We start from the raw sequence: 21,837 nt of genomic DNA on the forward strand, positions 1-21,837 counted from the left end.
CTCCCTCCTTCTAGCCGGAGGAGAGCCTGCGGCATATCTCATCTCTTTCCTTTCCGCCGGGTCTCCGGACACTGGGCCACACGCCACAGGCTTTCTGGTCAGAGGCATAGCTCAGCCACCTCCCACCTGAGTCCAGCGAACACTCAGCAAAGGATTGGGGTGGAGGGGGGGTGGGGGGCGGAAAGCAACAGGCCAATCTAAAGGGCGAGAGGCGTAGCAGGGGATGCGGGAGATCTATTTGATTGACGTGAAATATGCCCAATGAGAGCAGAGGACAAGTGACGCTTTCGCCTCAATGGGCAGGACGTTAGCGATTTCAACCAATCCAGCTCAGAAGTGTGTTGCTTTGTGGGAGGTTTTTGAGACCGCTGAGGGTCGTTGGCGTCTGTCGAACGGCTTGTGAAGTCTTGCTGCTTTGGGTAGGGGGTTAAAATCGTTCTCGAGAGGAACGTCTCAGTCCGAAGAGAAAATGAGTTTAGCTCTGAGGTCGGTAATGAGGAGGCGGCAAATGCACTCCACACCTCGCAGCGGGCCCCAGGGCGGTTGTGTGTGGAAGGGAAGCAGCTGGGGGCCGAAGCGAGGAAGGGAATGCAGTTTGGGACGAGGGACGGGATGCTTGGTCAACTTTCCCGGGCCCAGAGCCCCTCCCATTGGGGGCCCTGTTGAGCTCCGCACTTTAGCTGAGGTGGTCATTTCTGTCAGGGCACTGGCTTTAGACCGCCAAAAAGCCGGGCTGTGGTAGTCTTGAGGAGGCAGGGAAATATCGCGAGGTTTCAGTGCGCGGTGTTTGTGCGAGAAACCGGGAAACCAGGCCTTGGAGCATCACTTGGTTCAGTGCCTGGTCCATGGCTCCCACCTCAGCAGACCTCCTGCTAACGTGCGTGCTCAGTCGGCTCAGTCGTTTCAGTCGTGTCAGACTCTTTGCGACCCTATGGCCTGTAGCCCGCCAGGCTCCTCTGGGTGTGGGTTTCTCCAGGCAGGAGTACTGGAGAGGGTTGCCCTGCACTCCTCCAGGAGATTTTCTCTTGCATTGCAGGCATGTTCTTTACCCACTGAGCCACCTGGGAAGCCCGCTGCTAACATATTTACCCATAAATTTTGGAAATAACGCAAAACCTCTCCTCTGTCTTCAGGGGCCCTGCAAAAGGGTATAATGAGAGGCCCCCTTTAGTGATTTTAATTGGTAATCTCTTAGATTTCCTAAATTTTCTCATTTTACCTTTCATTCATTTCCAACCTCTAACCCACTGTTTTTTGCTCCCTCTCCTAACCTCAGCTAGAAGTTTTACCTTAAAAGTGTTTATGTAGTTGCGCTTCAGTAAAAAGGAAGCGAGTTCTGAAGAGGGATAATCGTGGTATCCTTGAATGAGGTCTACTGTCGGTGGGTTGTGAACTTTTGTCCGGTCAGAATCTTGGGAAGAGAATAACCCCCGGAGTTTCCAAGCTTGTGTGAATCCAGGTCTCTTGTGAAAGAAAGAGCTTTATCATAACCTCATTTGGTCATTTTCTAGCCATCTCTTGCCTTTTTAGAATAGATTTCAGAGAATAAAAGAAAAGTCAACTGGTTTTTACATTTTTAAAGTTTATAGAATTCTTGTTTCAAAACTTGTACAAGTGTTGTAGCCCCATTTGAAAATTTGGAACGCTTATATTGGCACCTCTTAAGAAGACATTTCTAGTTTTTAGAGTAAATTACTTTTTTTACTTTAAGTTTTTTCAGAGTTTGTGAGAAAGTGCCTAGATGTATATGCTGAGATTTACAAGACAGTTGACTCTTCACCGTATGTATAAATAAAATACCACAAGTATTAAGTACTTTTTTTCATATTTGATATTTGTGGTATGCTTATGTTCATTATTTTGGCTGATTTGTTGATATCAATGGGAGAAATTACAAAAAAAGTGCCAAACAGTTTAAAATGTGTAGTCTAAAAATACTGAACAGTCTAAACAGTGCCAAAATAGTTTGTAAATTAATTTATGAATTAAATTTTTTTGCAATAATTTTGATAATTCTAAGCACTATAAAAGTAAACCTAATATATAGAAATCAACAATTGTGAATTGAATTCTTTTTTTTAAACAGTCTGTATTGTAGAATGATGAGAATAAGTATGGGTGCTTTGTTTTTTGTGGGGGTTTCTGACAGAACTGTTTCTTATTCACAGTTCTTGTTTCTTCCACAGTAATATTACTGGGAATAAATAAAAGCTAGGAAGAAGGAAAAGCTAGGTCCTCATTTCTTTTAATAATCTCTAAAACTGTAAAACTTTTCAGTTTTAGGGAGGTACAAATTTAAAGCAGCTTAGACAATGGAATGAGCAGGGCTTTGACTCATGTAAGGAAATTTCTTTATGTTTTTACAAAATACTTTTTAGATATTTAAAACATTATTCATTGGCTAATTTTTTTGTTGAGTTTTTTGGAATTTTATCATTTAGAAGCATATGACAATAGGATTAAAGTGGACTAAGTAGACTTTTTTCTTATTATTTCATAGAAATGAGCTTGTAGTAGACAAAACAAAGAGGAAAAAAAGAAGAGAACTCTCTGAAGAACAGAAACAAGAAATTAAAGATGCTTTTGAACTATTTGACACAGACAAAGATGAAGCAATAGATTATCACGAATTAAAGGTAATACACTTAAAATATATCTTTTCTATTAAAATGTTTTGCATTTTTATCCGCTGATTAAAAATGTATTTCTAAATATTTTAATTGAACTGGTTTTGGAAATGTAAACCATTTTAAACATTCACTGTTAAGGGCTATAATAAAGTTGAGTAGTACTTGTATCTTTTTGGAAACTCCTTTTCACATGGTAAAATGAGTAATATTTTAAATGTAAAAATATATTCCTGTAGAGGGGCTTATTTTTCATTCACATAATTAAAATATTTGAAACTGTAGGATTTAAACAGTTCTAACAATATTCTTCCCATTGTGTGTTTTTTTACTTTTTTTAAGACTCATTCATTTCTCAGATTGAGGGAGTGTTATTTGTTTTTTAATTTAAACATGTTAGTAACAGTCTCAACCTATTTTCTCTTATTCAGATGACGTGAGTGGTGTCTGATGTTGATGCAGTGCTAATGGGGAAAAATATCAGTTTTAAGTTTTAGAATTTTTTATAAAGAATCAAGGGGAAATCGGTGTTTAAGATAGTTTGGATCTTAAACTCAGCACAATGAGCAAGGTAGTATCCTTATGGCTCTTTAGCTTATTTTTCCCTCTGTTTTAGTTACCCAGCTTTGATCAGTTATTCCTTTATAATGGGCTTCCCTTGTAGCTCAGCTGGTAAAGAGTCTGCCTGCAATGATAGAGACCTGGGTTTGATCCCTGGGTTGGGAAGATCCCCTGGAGAAGGGAAAGGCTACTCACTCCAGTATTCTGACCTAGAGAATGCCATGGACTATATAGTCCATGGGGTCGAAAAGAGTTGGACACGACTGAGCGACTTTCACTTCACTTCCTTTATAATGTCTCTTCTATTTGTGATCATTCTTATTATCTTGGTTTGCGATCTTCTGTTATATCTGGAACTTCTACATGGCTTCTCCATTTCCTGTACACTGTTATTAGATTCATCTTTCTAAAATTCTTTCATCATGTTATTCATTGCTCATGAACCCTTAGTGGCTCCTCATTGTACACTAGATAGAGTTCAGATTTTTTTCATTTGCATTGAAAGCCTTCCACACTTTTACTACCACCTATTTTTTCTCATTTGCTAACTGCTTTTTTTCCACCTGATCTTTCCCCATTCTGGTCAGGTGAAGTGCTCTGTTCACTGTGTTCAAGCCTATTGTATATTTCTTTGTGTGTTTTAGTACTAGTCATTCTTTTCTAAATGCCCTTCTACTCTACTTCATCCAACTTGGATCTCTTCAAGTAAGACTTCTTTAAATAATAACATCTCTTCTTCTTTGTTACTATTAACTAGATCTTTTCTTTCTCTAAGCTCAGGATCTTGACTACTTACTTGATAACTAGTAAGTAGTTGATAACTTGATAACTAATCATGTTGAGTAATTCTTATTTTAATTTTTTAATCTCTTCTATTGTATAACTTTTGAGTATTTATGCTATGTCTTTTTAAAATTTGATTGTTAATCCTTTGAGAAAAAATAACTTGTTAAAATTATCTGTGCAGTAAAGTCAGTACATTGTACAATATATTCTATAAACACTCATTGATTAGTTTGTCATATTGAAAAAGGAATACATAAAAATAAAAAAAATGCCATTTAATTTTAGTAATGAAGGAAAAACTATCACTGTTATTTTAGAAACATAAAACATGTGAAAATATGCTTTATTGATATGTTGTCATCTTTTAAGTTTTAAGAACTTAAGAATTGGAATTCACTTATTTTGTAAAAATTTTTTTATAATTTGCTTTTCCCTTTTAATCCGAAAGGTGGCAATGAGAGCCTTGGGGTTTGACGTAAAAAAAGCTGATGTACTGAAGATTCTTAAAGATTATGACAGAGAAGCCACTGGGAAAATAACCTTTGAGGATTTCAATGAAGTTGGTGTGTATTTTAACAGTTTTGTAAAGACTGTTTTACAGAAGTCTTTGTAATCAGCAGTTGTTAGGAAATTATCTGGAGACTGTCAGTATTTTTAAAATTCTTTGGGTGGTGGAATTTTGTCATTGGACATTGCTGTATAATGTATATCTTATTTTTGGGTTTTTTTGGGTGCTGTTTCTTTTTTTGCTAATTTTCAAAGAAAAGATTTGTAGCTTCACTGTAAATGATTTATCATTTTGTTTTTTGTTTTGTTCTGAAGATTTTAACCAAGCAACTGTTGTGTTGCTTGTTATGAGATGATGTCTTTCTACATAATGTGTATCTATATTATGTGATAAAACTAAGAGTGGTTGAGAAATGATTTTCTTAGAGGAAAAGATAAGGTTTGGTGTATTTTTGTTTGGAAAATATTTCCCAAAAATCATCCAAGTAAGTGATTTTCGTTGGCAAAGTGGGAGAAGAGGAAATTGGTAGCAGTATCTACCAATCTACCCTATCTAAAGATATGGTATCTTTAGTCATTTATGAAGTACATGCCTTCAAGTTGACAAAGCATATGAGGGGCTGCATACTGTAGATGACCTTGATGTCAATGAATAAAGTCATCTCTTTAAAGTTACTGGTGGGGAGAAGATTGTAGTAAGGGTGGCAGTTGCCAGACTGGGAGCAGACAACCAGCTGGGTCATAATCTAAGCATATTATTATTTTTTTTTAATGTCTATTCAAATCCTTTGTTCATTTTAAAAAATATTTAATTTGTTTATTTGGTTGTGTTGGATCTTAGTTGTGGCATATTGGATTTTTCATTGTAGTACACAGACACTCTTATTGTGTCACTTGGGCTTAGTAGTTGGCAGTGTGTGGGCTTTATGCTCTGTAGCCTATGGGATCTTAGTTCCTGGATTGAACGCATGTCCCCGGCATTTCAAGGAAGATTCTTAACCACAAGACCACCAGGGAAATCCCCTAAGCATATTATTTAGTTAGTTTTTGATATTCCAAGAATCTAGGAAAATTCAGCTACACACAGACATACACAAAAAAACCTTTAAGTATTCAACAAGAAATAATATGAGAAAGAAAAGGAGTAGCAGTTAGTACATGTGGAAAAAATAGATTTGTATCATTAGTAATTTTTGTCAAATCTGAAAATTTGAACCCAAAGCAAGGAAGAGGGAAATTAAAGGAAAAAATCTAGAAGACAAAAAATGCACCACAGAGAAGATCTCCAACTTATGAACTAATAGATGATTATTTGGAGAGGAGCTTGTCCCTTTGGAGAGCATATTCTTTTTTTTCTCTAATTTGTAGAATTTACTTGAGGAAGAGTGCCATCTTCATTTCCCCAGTATTGAAGCTTTTGGGTTTATGATTTTAGCAAAAGTTTCAACTAGATTGTTTATAGAAACAAGGTTCAGGATACAGTAGGAATGAAACTACTAGAAAGGAGCTATAATTCAAATAAATTTGGTCCAGTGTAGTGGTTTAGCATGGACATTTTGGAATCAGATTGCCTGGGTTTAGATCCTGGTTTTGCCACCTACTAGCTGTGTAACTTGATCATTTTACTTCTCTCTGCCTCATTTTCAGCTATAAAATGGGAATGGTTGTACTATCTCATAGGGTTCTTAGGAATAAATAAGTTAAAAATATGTGAAGTGTTTAACAAAAGAGCCTTAGTATATAGTAAGTTCAATTGAAAGTGAAAGTCGCTAAGTTGTGTCTGACTGTTTGAGATGCCATGGACTATAGAGTCCATGGAATTCTCCAGGCCAGAATACTGAAGGAGGTAGCCTTTTCCTTCTCTAGGGTATCTTTCCAACCCAGGGATTGAGCCCAGGTCTCCCTCATTGCAGGCAGATTCTTTACCAGCTGAGTCAATTAAGTGTTTGTTATTACTTGAAAAATTAGTCTTTGTTTTAATGGCTCAAAAATATCATATATGTGTATTGTTGAAGCATAAAAAGTATTCTACTCCATGTATTTATATTTTTCTCATTACTTTTTCCTGTATGTTGACGCTCAGTTGTGTCTTACTCTTTGTGACCTCATGTACTGTAGCCCACTAGACTCCTCTGTCCAAGGGCTTCTCTTGGCAATAATAGCGGAGTGGGGTGCCATTTCCTCCTTCAGGGGATCTTCCCAGTCCAGGGATTGAACTGGTGGCTCTTGGGTCTCCTGCATTGGCAGGCGAATTCTTTACCACTAGCGCCACCTGGTTGTAGGTTATTTTAAGCACTATATAATTGTCTCTAATAATTTTATAAAACACATTATTTCATCTTAAGTGGATACGGTTTTAAAATTTTGATTTTATTAGCAGTTAAAGCCAGAGCCCTATGCCATCTCTACCTTTCCTGATCCTCCATCTCTTCTATGTTTTTAATAGAGCAGAACTACTGGGTTCCTTCTAGAATAAAGGTTCATGAATAAACTTCACCCTGACTTTCAAAGATCAACCTTTTCACAGGCTCAGCACATACGTTAGCTATCCTCAGGCCACTTATTAAGAGTATCAACTGTCAGATAAAATTTTATTACTGTTTGGGAATAGTTAAGAGCTATGTTTTCTCTCCATTTTTTGGTTATTTTAAAATAATGACTGACCACAGATGAATATATGTTTTATGTGCTGTGCTGTGCTTAGTCGCTCAGTCGTGTCTGACTCTATGACCCCACGGACTGTAGCCCGCCAGGCTCCTCTGTCTATGGGGATTCTCCAGGCAACCCACATGCCCTCCTCCAGGGGATCTTCCCACCCCAGGGAGCAAACCCACTTTGGGACAAATGACTCTGAATCAGAATAGACCCAAGAATTGAACCGGGGTCTCCTGCATTGCAGGCAGATTCTTTACCAACTGAGTTACCAGGGAAGCCCAGGCCCCTGCTCTAGAGAATAGGAAAGCTAGGATTGGGCCAGCTAGGTAAAGTCTTATACGCCATAGAGTTTGGCCTTTAGTCAGCAGTTTTTTAAAGAGGAGATACGTTTTTAGAGAGGTAACTCTGTTGAGATTATTAAAGATTATGTTGGAGAGAAGAGAGATTGTCAACAGAAGATACAGTTGGCCTTCTATCCCTGGGTTCCACATCTGTGGATTCAACCAACTGTGGATTGAAAATGTTAGGGAAAAAATGCCAGAAAGTTCTAAAGAGCTAAACTTAAATTTGCTGAATACTTGGCAGTTTTTTGCATAGCATTTACATTGTATTTGGGCTTCCCTGATAGCTCAGTTGGTAAAGAATCCTGCAACGATTCCTGGGTTGGGAAGATCCGTTGGAGAAGGGATAAGCTACCCACTCCAGTACTCTTGGGCTTCCCTTGTGGCTCAGCTGGTAAAGCATCCGCCTGCAGTGTGGGAGACCTGGGTTCCATCCCTGGGTTGGAAAGATCCCCTGGAGAAGGGAAAGGCTACCCACTCCAGTCTTCTGGCCTGGAGAATTCCATGGACTGTATAGCCCATGGGGTCTCAAAGAGTTGGATGCGACTTTCACTTCACTTCACCACATTGTATTTACAACTATTTACATAGCATTTACATTGTATTAGATATTGTAAGTAGTCCAGAGATGATTTAAAGTATAACAGGGGTATGTGCATAGATTATATGCAAATACTATCCCTTCTGGATGTTGAAATCTGAGGAGAGTCCTGGAACCAGTCTCCCATGGATACCATAGAATCTGAGAGACAACTGTAATAGACTTTTTGTGCTGAGGGTGGTGAGAGTGAAAAGAAAAGGGATGTAGTTAAGAGTAAAAAAGTTAGTAACCTCAGTATTCTAGGATATGACTGCTTGGGTTTAAAGTTTTAATGTGATGTTTTCTAATTTGCTGTATTAAGGGATTTTTAAAAACACATTCAGTGTTTTTATTTAATTTTTTTAGCACACAATTTATATACCTCCCCACCCCTTCCTTTAAATTAGTCTTGATAATTTTCCATAATAAACTACTCAAAGAGAAACTTTGGTCAAGAATGGAATGAAATCTCAGAACAAAAAAACCCATAAAACAAAACTCAATCTCTGCTGCTTTTAAAAAGCCAACACTTTCACCAATTATACTCAAAACAAAACAAGGTTTGCACCACGTTTGTCTTCAGTGTTTCCTGACAGTGGCTCTCCTCCACATGTGAATGGTGGAGCTGCCTCACGCAGCCTGTCCGTCCTCATGCTGGGTCTGGAGGTCCGCTCATCTTCACATTATCCGAAGGCCCTGGCTGGAAGTTTCTAAGGTCTTGAAATCCCAAATGGTCATGGCTCTGTCGACACCGTTAGTGCAAAATTTGCAACAATCTTGGTTGTCCACCTCATAAATAGAGACTTGAGTGATGCTTCTTGACTTGACTTCTGATGCACCAGACTTGACTTCTGGTGCAGCGTCTCCAGGGCCATGTTGTGGTCCTCGGTCCTGGCCCGCTTGTCCATGTTGCATTGGATGCTCTGTTTGGGGATGTCCAGCTTGCTGATGAAGGTCAAGCAGCTGCGATTGTTCTAGTTAACGAGCATGGGGCAGCAGTCATGGCCAGCAGCCACGATGCTGTTCTCTGAGACAAACGACACACTCAGGAGGGGCAGGAACTCCATCTTCAGAGTTGAGACCTGCACGCTTTTTGAGGTGTCGGCAGTGGACATGGTGCTGTTGTGGCTGACCCAGGCCAGGTGGCTGCCACTGGCCAGGAAGCTGACCCCATGCGCCCTGCCTCCATACTGTGACATCAGCTGACTGAAAGGCATTTTGCCGCCCCAGGGCGTACTGGCTGGCTTCTCATCTACTTCTTTACTGTAGGTAGAAAGCACTCATCATTTGAAGTCACAGGATCCCACTGCCAGCAAGACGTTGTTGGGATGCCAATCCAAGCTGAGGGCCGTGGAGCGGATGGGCTTTTTAATGTGCTTGCTCACCCATCAGTCATTTTCAGACTCAAAGTACCAGAGATGAGTCATGCCCTGCTGCCCATGGCAAGTCTGTTCTCACTTGATGAAAGTGGGTGCATGGTTAATTCTCAGGATCACCAGGGTGACACCATCTTTCTGACTCCAGACATAGGCATTGCGGTGGGCCCCGCAAGTGATGGTGCGGTCACTCTTGGGAGCCCAGTCGGAACCTGTGATGTGTCCATTGTGCTCCTTGAGTTCCTGAACTTTCACCCACTGGCCCCCGTTCTTCTTATAGATTTGGACTTTGTGATTATTGGGGCTAAGGGCGCTTTGGGTATGATCCATGTTCTAGGCATGAAAGGTGATTGGCTATAGTAAAAACTGATGCAGCAACATTGTTCTTAGTGCTTTTGAAGGATAGAAAGCTGGGGTTGGGGCCATCTAGACAGGCTCGGAGTGTTGACTTGGCGGGATCTGGTCAGTTCACACTCATAGACTTTGGCAGACACGGGTGAAGGACCCTTAAGTGATTGTTAGAATGTATAAGGTCTAACTGTCTTGAGTGAGTACATTTCTGATAGTATAATTAAGTCATTTGAAAATAGAGTTACATGGACAGAAATTTGTGAAATAGATTGAACCCACCTTTACTGCCTTTCTGTTGATTTATTTTCATTGAAAAAAAATGTTACAATTCTACTTTGTAGAACAAGAATAGAACATGAAGGCATGGAGGAGAGTCATCATAAAGTTAAAATGATTTAGCTGTCCAGAATGATGGGTATTTATACTTCCAAAGAAAAGTTGCATTCTAAGGCAAAGTATTGATAAAAGATTATATAGACACACAAGTCTGAAGTAACTAACACAATTAAAGCACCATTGGGATAGAAATTTATACATCTTGGAACCCCATCTGTTCCCCAGATCACCCTGTTGCTTCTTTAAGTACATTAATATTTTAAGCAAGCTGCTTTTTTGGTTCACCTGTCATGTAAATTATTTAATTGGTGAAGAAAATTTCTTAACACTTTTTTTTTCCTTGTCCTGCTTTTTTGTTGGGACTAAATTCAAAATAAGTTGAGTATGAGCCATAAAGTTAAGTGTGGTATTTTATTTTGGTGTTATGGCTGTATATATGCCAACTCCTTTTTAACTGAATATTTATAAGCTTTGATGATTTGCATACTTATAGTAATATACTTCAATTAGTTACTTGGAAGACTTTTGTATAAAATTAATGGATAAAAGAAAATTATTGTAGAGGGAAAACTCAAAAAAAGAAAATTATTTAATATATGTGTAGATGATTTAACATTAACTTGAATAGGTGCTTATTCTAAAGCTCATTCCAACCAGATATCATGCAGACAGCAGCACAGCAACAGTTTGTGGGGGACTTGAATTGTATTTTTCTTTTGGGTGCATTAAATATTCCAGTGTTTTCCATCTGTAAGCCTTTGCAAATTTTTAATGATTCTGTAAACCTCACAGGATGGAGTTATTTTTAATGGCACAGTGAAAGCCATAAATACCTCTTGTTGTAGTGGTAGATTAACATGTAGAATTACTTCAAAGATTTTTACTTTGATACTTTCAGAATTTTATCTAATAACTTAAAAAATTTTATACCACAGATTTAAAAAGTTTTGTTATTGTGGCTATTGATTAAAGACTGTGGTTTTATGAAAATATCAAGCTTACTCATTATATATTATTAAATTTAGTATGTTAAGTAATTGTTACTGTTGAGGCCTGAAATTGCCCACATTTAATTTTAATTTAGCTGTCTGATAGTTATTCTCCTGCTGAACAGAATGGATTTGACTTTAGAGAGATCTCCTTTCCAGACTTTTTTATTCTTACTGCAATCAGATTCTATCCTTTTAGTAACTTCTTTTGAGAAACCAGGGGGTTCTTCTAAGTTACGAAGATACCAGCAGATTTTTCATATACTGTCTGAGATTGTGTCTTTATCAATGATGGCAGTTAATTTTGTAAATTTGTTAGGGAAATTTGTTTGTTTTTAAGTTGTGTTAAATTCGGAGAACAATGAGTATTACCGTTAAGTTTAGCCAGCAAACAAGTTTTAGTTGGTTTTGATTGTTTTCTTGGTATGTCATCTCTGCAACTAGGTTAAGAACTCCTGGACTTGTGTGCTTGATGTCAGTGGAACCTAGTACAGTTCTTAATAGTAGACCTTGAATAAATATGGTATAAATATAGTTTTCAAAAATTGCTTCTGTGTAATATAATTATGCTTACTCTTATAATAGAATATTGTTGTTTAGTCACAAGTTGTGTTTGACTCTTTTGTGACCCCGTGGACTGTAATGCGCCAGGCTCCTTTGTCTAAGGGATCTCCCAGGCAAGAATACTGGAGTGGGTTGCCATTTCCTTCACTGGGGATCTTCCTGGCCCAGGCTTCAAACCTATATTTTCTGCTTGTCAGGCAGATCCTTTACTATTGAGCCACTTGGGAAGCCATATGATAGGATAAATTATTGATAATGTGAAGGTTAAATTCTAGAATATGGATTTGGCTTTTCTGATTTTAGGTTTATCTCAGGGATTTTGTACTTTGGTTTGGCATTTTTATTGCCAAACTAATTGTTGACAATTTGACAGCTTTAATTCTCTTCTAATAATTAGTTGATTTTACAAATGAATGCCTTTGTGACTGTGAAGGTTTACTTTTCATCTCTTCTTAACTATAGTGACAGACTGGATATTGGAAAGAGATCCACATGAAGAAATACTGAAGGCATTTAAACTATTTGATGATGATGATTCTGGTAAAATAAGCTTGAGGAATTTGCGACGTGTTGCCAGAGAATTGGGTGAAAACATGAGTGATGAAGAACTTCGGGCTATGATAGAAGAATTTGATAAAGATGGTGATGGAGAAAGTAAGTTTTGAGTAAAACATATATTCCAAATATTCCTACTTGTACACATAAGTAATTTTTTTTAAACCAAATGATTTTCAACACCCTTTGCAAACTGTCCCTTTATTTAGTGTAAATAAATACACTGTTCATCCTGTAATGGGCTTTTTTGCATAAGTATTACATATACTTGGCTTGGAATGAAGCAGACCTTTAAAACCAACTGTACAGGTTATAATATGAGGTTCCACACTTCAAGAAAGTGTTTTTCTTTGACGGTGAAGTATCTCCAAAATTTCAGCCACTCAGTAAATCTCAGCCTTTAATGCTTTCTTCCTCAACCTTTATGCATGTCTAAGTTTGAGTCTACCCTTCAGATATTTTGAAGTTTTATTGCTTTATTTACTGCTGCTGTCCTAATTCAGGCCCTGATTTCTTTGTTGGAATTTTATAATATCATAGCTTCGTTTATTATTTCCTTGAATGCCTGCTGGTACACAGTTCTGTGTGCTGACTGGTGCTGCCCAATAAGAGGCTGATGTTGTCCCTTCTCTCGCTGACTTAGAGTCTCTTGTAGCCTCCTAATTGCCTCCTCTATGCCTCTAAGCCTCTGTTTTCATCCTAATTTATTCTAATATCATTCTTTTCCTAAAATGCAAGTTTGGTGATGTCATTTTCATATTCACTTATGATTCTTTAGTGCCTATGGAATAAAGTCCAAAGCCTTTTATGAGATCTGTCCTATAACAGCTATCTCGTTTTATTTCCCACTGTATTCTTCTCTTTTTACTCTAACCCTCACCTCTTATATAGTATACATACTTTGACAGAATTTACTCCATCTTGTCCTTTTATGCTGTGCCTTTCATCATGCTGTTCTTTAATCTAATTGCCAGTTTCTGTCTGCTAAAATGTTAGTCGTTATCTCAGGTTCATCTTAAACTCCTCAGAGCCTCCCTCATTGATCTCTATTTTGTAAATGATGAAATTTCCATTGAGGGCCCGTTTAGAGAAACAGTCTTTTTTGACCTTTTATACATTGCCTTCTGTTAGTTATATATCTATGTGTGTCTTTCCAATTATATTGTGAGCCACTAAAGAGCAGTATGGAATCATACAGTGCGAAAAGCCTGAGGCTGTGGAATCATACAGGCTTGGATTTGAATTCAGTCTCTACCACTTACTTAGTAGCTCTGTAATTTTGTGCAGGTTTTTAACATTTTCTGAGTCTCAGTTTTCCTATTTATAAAAATGCAACTTTAATACTTTTCAAGGTGGTTATGATTATGAAATGATAATCATATTGATTATGATAACTGAACGTGCCTAACATTAAATGTAAACTTGCTTTCCTTCTTTTTTTTCCATGTTTATATTCTCCTGCGTTTTCTTGAACGTGATGAGTACTGTCATGTTTGTTGACTTAAGTAGTAAGCAAGAGTGTGTGTTACAGTAGATATATGTTGCTATAGTACCAACTATTCATTTTTACATGAATATATATATTTATATGTATATACATATATTTCTATAATCTTGGAAATACTGGCATGCTTCAAGAAGGAGGTAAGACAGTAGTAACTGGTTATCAACTCAGGTTTGTAGATTGTCTGTTAGAATTGTGCATTATTATGCTTTACCATTATATTTATGTGACTATTATTGAGCATTATACAACTTTTCTGGGGCTTTCTGGGTAGCTAAGTGGTAAAGAATCTGCCTGCAATGCAGGAGGCTTGGGTTTGATCCTTGGGTTGGGAAGATCCTCTGGAGGAGGGGATGGCAACCAACTTCAGTATTCTTGCCTGGAGAATCCCATGGTCAGAGAAGCCTGGGCTGTAGTCTGTAGGGTTGCAAAGAGTTGGACACTACTGGAGTGACTTAGCATGCATGTATACAACTTTTCTATTTTTAGTCCTAGCTCTTTGAAGAGGATCAACATAATTAATTATATTTTAAAACAGAGATGATTGAAACTTGAGAAAATTAAAATGACTTCTTAAGCTCTAACTCTAATATTTGGATTTATAATCCGTTGCCTTCATGGTTAAAAAATGTTTTGTGTCTTCCCAAGCTGTTGATTATTACTCTAAGTTAGCTTTAAATGAGTTCCTTTATGTAAAGTACTCTCTTCAGTGGTAGAGAGAATCTTGATATGTCTATTTCATACTCCCTACTTAATGTGTCAAAAGACCAGAGTTATAAACAGTTTCTTTTACCTATACTAGGTACAGGATTGCTTTTCTAAATAAAGCTGTGGTAGTGATATAGAACGGAGAAGGCAATGGCACCCCACTCCAGTCCTCTTGCCTGGAAAGTCCCATGGGCAGAGGAGCCTGGTAGGCTGCGGTCCATGGGGTCACTAAGAGTCGGACATGACTGAGCGACTTCACTTTTCCTTTTCACTTTCACGCGTTGGAGAAGGAAATGGCAACCCACTCCAGTGTTCTTGCCTGGAGAATCCCAGGGACGGCAGAGCCTGGTGGGCTGCCGTCTATGGGGTCGCAGAGTCGGACACGACTGAAGCGACGCAGCAGCAGCAGCAGTGATATAGAAAGACTCCCTCCCAAGATATATAAACTAAAACACAATAAATCTTTTTGAAAAATGGTAGCAACATTAAAAAACCCCAAGTGGACCATCTTCTAAATAATTATGAATGTTAACAATTGAAATGAAGTGAAGTTGGTCAGTCATGTCTGACTCTTTGCGACCTTATGGACTGTAGCCTGCCAGGCTCCTCCGTCAATGGGATGTTTCCAGGCAAGAATACTGGAGTGGGTTGCCATTTTCTTCTCCAGGGAATCTTCCCAACCCAGAGATCAAACCTGGGTCTCCCACATTGCAGGCAGACTCTTTACCATCTGAGCCACCAAGGAATCCCTGTAACATTTATTTAGTACTTAATATATTTTATATTTTGTTCTTATAATGTTACCTTGTAGATTATGTCACTTAAGTTTCATAATAGCTTTTGTGAAGTAAATACATTGTTTTACCTATTTAGGCTTAGGATAGATGAATATATAGATGGGGAAACTAAAGCTCTGAGAGTTTAATAACGTGTTCAAGGTTATCACAACACAGCATAGTCAGATTTAAACTCGGATCTCCATAGTGACAAAGAATATGCTTTTAACCATAATACTGTATTACCTCTTATGCTATAAAGTAAAATATTAATTAGTTTTATATGTTTATAGCGTTTTTAAAATTACATATTATTATAGAAAACAATGTGTTAGTAAAATGTTCAACTGGCACTTCAGATGTTAAAATTTGTTATTTCCCCTCTGAAGCCAGATAGTCTCTAAGGTAATTAATCTACTTAATTTTAAAATTTTAATAACATGTAATAAGATTTACCCTTTAAAATGACTGATGAAAATTTTGTTTGAAAAGGTAGTGTACAAAAAAATGAAGTGGCATATTTGTTTGATTCAGTATATACTTTATCAAATGCTTATTTTAAGGTAGGCATTGTGTTAGAATTATTAAAGGAACTTGATATAAGATAGGATTGATAGAGAAGCTTATGAAACCAAAAGTATGAAGGCATCACCGATCTTCCTAATTGTCTGAAAGTCTCACTGATAACAAAGTGAAGTGAAATGAAGTTGCTCAGTATGTGAAGTGAAGTGAAGTTGCTCAGTTGTGTCCGATTCTTTGTGACCCCATGGACGGTAGCCTGCCAGGTTCCTCTGTCCATGGAATTCAACAGGCAAGAATACTAGAGTGGGTTGCCATGTCCTTTTCCAGGGGATCTTCCCAACTCGGGGATGGAACCTAGGTCTCCTGCATTGCAGACGGATTCTTTACTGTCTGAGCCAGCTTTTAAGTTCACTTTTTTGGACTTAAACATTTTGTTTTTAGATATGAAATTATGGAATAGTTTAAAATACTTTTGAAATGCTCCAGTGTTTTGTTTTAGAACTATATGATGCTTGATTTGAAATTTGAGTATTGAGATTTTTACAAATTGAGAGAAAAAGTTTGAGATTTTTAAATAAGAAAACCTAAGTGCTTTTCAGATTTTGAATATTTTAATTACGGCTCTGTTATGCTGTTAAAATGATGGTAGTCAAATCATACTAAGGCCAGTTTTCTTATGTTGTTTTCCTTAAAAATATATTCTTGTTTGCTGTTTTGGTCTAGATGCCTGATTCTAGATTTTTCTAAATTAGGAGTTCTTAAATGAAGGTGCATATTGATGAAATTATTCAAAATTTTAATATATTTTGATTATGTTTTATAACTAGAGAGGGAAAGGGGTCATAGCTGTCATAAGATACTGAAGCATATTCCTTTAACTGCAAAGGTTAAAGATCAGTACTGCAGTTTATAAAATCATTGAAAGTATTTTGAGTTTTGTATTATAGATTTTGTATTCTGTTCTACTGTCTGTCATACTGTGTTGTAGATGTTTAATATTGAATGCATGAGTTGGTTGTTCTTTCTCAGGTTCTGAGCAACTCATTCTTAATTCCTTCTAGCTTTTTTTTGCACTGTTTTTTCTTTAACTATGTTTCAGTTTTGTTTTTTTTTAAACAGCGGCTTTTATATCTATAAAAGTTCCAAAAACAAGTTGACATTTTTTCTAATTCTATTTTCATCCTTCATAATTCTAATTTACATGTATGATATATTTAAGCTTATTTATTCAGAAAGTGTTTGTTAAATGAACTAGTGGAATAAAGATTATCAAGAGAGCTTAACCATCTAAGAAATTTAAAACATCAAGCTTTTAAAGCTATTTTACTGTGTGTATAAATATTATGATTATAATGGATTTTTTGTAACTTGCATACTATTATGTCCTTTTCCTAGTTAATATTATAGAATATTTATGTTTATTATATTTTATATATTTTCGTATTCATGAAGTTCAATTTGATGTAGTCAACTTGCTACAAAGAAGTAAAAGCAAAATACTATGTTTTGGTTTATTAAGAATTTTGTATAATATAAAATTTAAAAATACTTAGTGTAAAATAGTAAAAGTGTTCTCTGAAAAAAATTTTTATTTCTGACTTACATTTTCTTTCTTATCACAGTAAATCAAGAGGAATTCATTGCTATTATGACTGGTGACATTTAAAGAATTACAAGGATAAACACTAAGAATGTTGCAGTTGTCATCTTATATTCTATTTTTGTGCCTGGAGCCGTGTTAAAAAAAAAAAAATCTTTGTTTTTCTGAAAGGACCAAAAATAAGCATCTTATGTATTCATATTTTACTATTGTTAAGTTTCTTCATATGAATAGTATTGTTAGTACTCTAATAGCTTAGCTTTGTAGTTTATAGTATAGCTTTTATATATAAAGTTTAAAACTTTGAATCATGTGGTACACATTTTTTGAAGGTTTTATATTTAGCGTTCGTAGTCACTTTGGGTGCACATGTTTTTCAGACTTTCTTTAATAAAATGTTTATTTTTTTGTGTATTAAAATTTGGTACATTTTGTTTTATTTTGATTCCAAATGTCTGTTAACTCTCAAGCGTATCTTTCTAAATCTTTTCTCTTTACACTGTTGGTTTCAGAAACAAAAATTGACATACAGATTTTAATATAATAGTACATTTTTTCATTACAAGTTTGACATTTGATGTTTCAGTACAAAATGATGACTCAATATAGGCATAATTCCTTTTTCATGAGTCTTTCAGTTTGGAGGGAAAAAGTATTGTGCATATAGAATTCATTTATCCTCATGTATTATGTTCCATAATACTTTCGGTGTCAACGTAAGTTATGACAGTTAAATCTGGATATTTCCATCTTAAACTAATTGAATACAGTTTGAATCATCTAACTTCTTGACAAAGTGAAAGATTTAAATTTTGGAATTTTGATCTCTTAAGATAATTATCACTCAATTAAACGTCACAGTGATGAAAATAGGAATCTGTAAGTCACAGAAATCATTTAAGGCTCTGTTTTACTTGTATAAAGGAACATTCAGTGATTCACCAGCAAACAGTGGGGGCAGATTTTCCAGGTATTGGTGGGTTCTTCTTCCTTATAGAAGTGTATGTTGGGGGAGAACACCTGGTAATGGGAGATAGGTCATAGAGAAATAGAATTTATACCCATCCTTCACTAATAATCCTATTCCTGGGGGTAGGAAGAAAGTTTGGTTCAGTGGTGTTTAGGTTCTTGTTTTAAATCTAAAGTACAGTAATAATTTGAGGCACTCTAAGTGTGAGCCTCTTAGAATACTACAGAAAGAATTATCCACTAGGAACTTAGCAAAAAAAATCAGTAAAGAATAATGTAATAGTGGTGATATTTCAGATAATTCTCTAGAAAGCAAGTTATTTGTTCACCATATTAAAATTTAATTTTGAATTTGAAACCAATTGTTCATAGTAGTATAGTGTAGGGATCACAAAGAGCTGGACACAACTGAGTGACCAGTATGTAGGGCAACAAATAGACTGTGAAATTAAAAAAATTGTATCATAGTGATGAATATGTCTTCTTGTCTCAATCACAAAATATGTTGATTTCCAGGAAGTTGAAGAATAAAGAAAATGCAGAGTAGAGCACAAACATATAACCAGGCTTGCTAGTGTTCTACCACTGTGTTGGAATAAATAACCCAAGGTACTTTTTGTCATGGACAGAGATTCTTCTTTATTCTTAATTATAAATACTTTCTCCTTGGGATGCCAGTATTTTCTTTTGAAACTGTGGCTTGAGGGGAAGAGTGCTCACCTCAGTTCTTTGTTTGTGAAAGCTTTCTCTTACAGAAGGGTATGAATTATTTTCAAGTTTTTTCCAGTGACAATAACTGAAAAGTCCAAAGGCTTATAAAATTAACTAGTAGAGGGGGCAATAAGAGGACAGGAGTGAATTTGCTTTACAAAAGGAAGTGGAGGTGAGTATTGGTCATTTATTATTATAGTTATATTGATTATGCAATGACATTTCATGATGTAAGAAAATAACTTTCTTGTTAAGCTGGTGCGTTTGCTGCTCTGGTGTCCTGGTAAGCTTTGATAGTTTGCGATTTTTCAGCTAAGATCTTTTTTTTATATGTAAGCTAACAAAGCCTACTTTCTTGAGAAGTTATGTGCCTCTCAACAGTTCCTAGATTAGGGTCTGGTGGTAGGTAGTTGCGAAGGGGAGGAAATCAGAAATATATTTATTATGCACTTAATATGTGATGCATAATGCTTATTTAATAGTTTATTGCAGGAAATTCATATAGCACTTCTAATGGAACACTATCAAATTTAGTTGATGTGCCAGTGTTAATGGCCTTGCATTAGCAAACACTATGATGAGTGAACTATCCAGTTGGGTTGCTCATTTCCTCAACACTCTAAGCCATCTATCTGATGCTAATCTCTGAATGGAAATCCTCTTGGGAATTGCTAGTGATGTGTTCTACCCTGAAAATGATTTTTAATGTTCTGAAGACCAACATGGAGATGGCAAAATAGTTTTTAAAAGTCACTTAAAATATATAATTAAATTTAACTTGTGTAGGTATTATATAAAGATAATATAGACAGTAACAGCAAAAATTCTTTGTTTTAAGATTGCCAGTTCCATTCCCATTCCTCTCAAGAGTATCAGTATCAGTTAGACTTCAGACATCAAGAGCGCAACTGGATGTTTTAACAGAGTGTGATATAGAGAGTGGACTTCCCTGGTGGCTCAGTGGTAAAGAATCTGCCTACAATGCAGGAGACGCAGGTTTGATTCCTGGGTCGGGAAAGATCCCCTGCAGAACGAAATGGCAACCCACTGCAGTATTCTTGCCTGGCAAATCCCATGGACAGAAGAGCGTGGCGGGCTGCAGTCCCAGGGTCACGAAAGAGTCCGCCACGACTTAGCGACTGCTGCTGCTGCTGCGTCGCTTCAGTCGTGTCCGACTCTGCGACCCCATAGACGACAGCCCACCAGGCTCCGCCGTCCCTGGGATTCTCCAGGCAAGAACACTGGAGTGGGTTGCCATTTCCTTCTCCAATGCACGAAAGTGAAAAGTGAAAGTGAAGTCGCTCAGTCATGTCCGACTCTTCGCAACCCCATGGACTGCAGCCCACCAGGCTCCTCCGTCCATGGGATTTTCCAGGCAAGAGCACTGGAGTGGGTTGCCATTGCCTTCTCCGGACTTAGCGACTAAACAGCAAATATTGGAAGTAAATTAAATTGGTGTTAGAGAACCAAAAAAAAAAAAAGAAAAGAAAAGGAACACAGATAGCCGAGGGTAAAGGTGGTGGTTCCTGAAAACTAGAAGTTTGGAGGAGAGGTCCTGCAGAGCAGGGACTCAGAGATTCCTGAGGAGGTGCGCACTGGTAGGGGATTGATGAGGCTGGTTTGGGAAATCTCGAGAAAAAGCTGGTGAGTGGAACCAGGTGATGCTTTTGAAATGAAGACCTGTTGCCTTGGAGATGTTGACAGGAACTCCAGGCAAACAGGAAATATTAAGAGCCTTTCCTCCTCCTGTCTTCCTTTATTCTTCTAGTTCTCTTTCTGCATGCATGTGTGCCAAGTCACTTCAGTTGTATCTGACTCTTTGCGACCCCCTGGACTGTAGCCCTCCAGGGCCCTCTGTCCATGGGGATTCTCCAGGCAGGTATCCTGGAGTGGATTGCCATGCCCTCCTGCAGGGGATTTTCCTGACCCAGGGATCGAACCCCCATCTCTTACATATCCTGCATTGGCAGTAGGATTCTTTACCACTAATGCCGGTCTGGGAAAACCCAGTTCAGTTTTTAGTGGAGCTTAAAAAAGTTCAGCCGGCAAAGGGAAAATGTCGTTTACACAGACCTAACCCCCAGTATTATGCATTTGAGTATAGAATATGACTTGGAGCTGTGTGGGGAAAAAGTTTAGTAACAAACACAATTGACCATATATTTTATGATCTGAACCAGGTTACTTGAGAGTGAAGGGGCTTAGGGGAGATTATTATTTTATTGGGGCAACAGGTTTAACTCAGAACTAGTCTAGGCAGACTAGGACATACTGTCACCTTTTATCTGGGACTAGTATCCATTGTTATTTTGGAGAAGAATCTTTCATCCTGTTTCCTTTGCACATACATGAGATTATAGAAATAGCTTTTTTTCTTTCACATGAATATTCTATCCATTCTGCAGCTAACTTTTATAAAGGAAATGTCTTTAAAAATTTAGTAACTTGGACTTCACTATGGTCCAGTGGTTAAGACTGTGCTGCCAATACTGGGCATGGGTTTGATGCCTACTCGGGGAGCTAAAATCCCACATGCCTTGAGGTGTAGCCAAAAGATTAAAAAGAAAACAAACAGTAAAAATTAGTAACTTAATTAAGTGCTGTTGTGTTCCAGGCACACAGAGGTATTTATATACATTATGTATTTTAATTTTAATAACTTGGGATAGATACTGTTGAGTGGCTTTTGTTTTACATACACAAAACTCAAAGCTTAGAGGGCTTAAGTAATTTGTTCAAGGTAATGCTTTAGTTTTAGTTGCTAAGTTGTGTCCAACTCTTGGCAACCCCAAAGAGGCTCCTGTCAGATTCCTCTGTCC

At 37.2% G+C, this 21,837-nt stretch overlaps 1 protein-coding gene and 1 pseudogene across 1 annotated transcript; one reads left to right on the plus strand and one right to left on the minus strand.

The window, feature by feature from the left end:
• Nucleotides 1-325: 325 nt before the first annotated feature.
• On the plus strand, nt 326-17,758 carry CETN3 (centrin 3). Its single transcript, XM_043464683.1, has 5 exons — nt 326-486; nt 2,501-2,636; nt 4,423-4,537; nt 12,136-12,327; nt 17,361-17,758. The coding sequence occupies exons 1-5, from the start codon at nt 470-472 to the stop codon at nt 17,402-17,404; spliced, it is 504 nt and encodes a 167-aa protein (XP_043320618.1). The 5' UTR covers nt 326-469; the 3' UTR covers nt 17,405-17,758.
• LOC122439543 lies at nt 8,736-9,868 on the minus strand (annotated as a pseudogene).
• Nucleotides 17,759-21,837: the final 4,079 nt, after the last annotated feature.

The sequence above is a fragment of the Cervus canadensis genome, chromosome 4 (assembly GCF_019320065.1).
Source record: "Cervus canadensis isolate Bull #8, Minnesota chromosome 4, ASM1932006v1, whole genome shotgun sequence".
NCBI classification, from domain to species: Eukaryota; Metazoa; Chordata; class Mammalia; order Artiodactyla; family Cervidae; genus Cervus; species Cervus canadensis.

Coding starts and splice junctions, on each gene's coding strand:
- CETN3 (XM_043464683.1), top strand. Junction 2,637..4,422: donor TAGATTATCACGAATTAAAG/GTAATACACTTA, acceptor TTAATCCGAAAG/GTGGCAATGAGAGCCTTGGG. Junction 12,328..17,360: donor TAAAGATGGTGATGGAGAAA/GTAAGTTTTGAG, acceptor TTCTTATCACAG/TAAATCAAGAGGAATTCATT.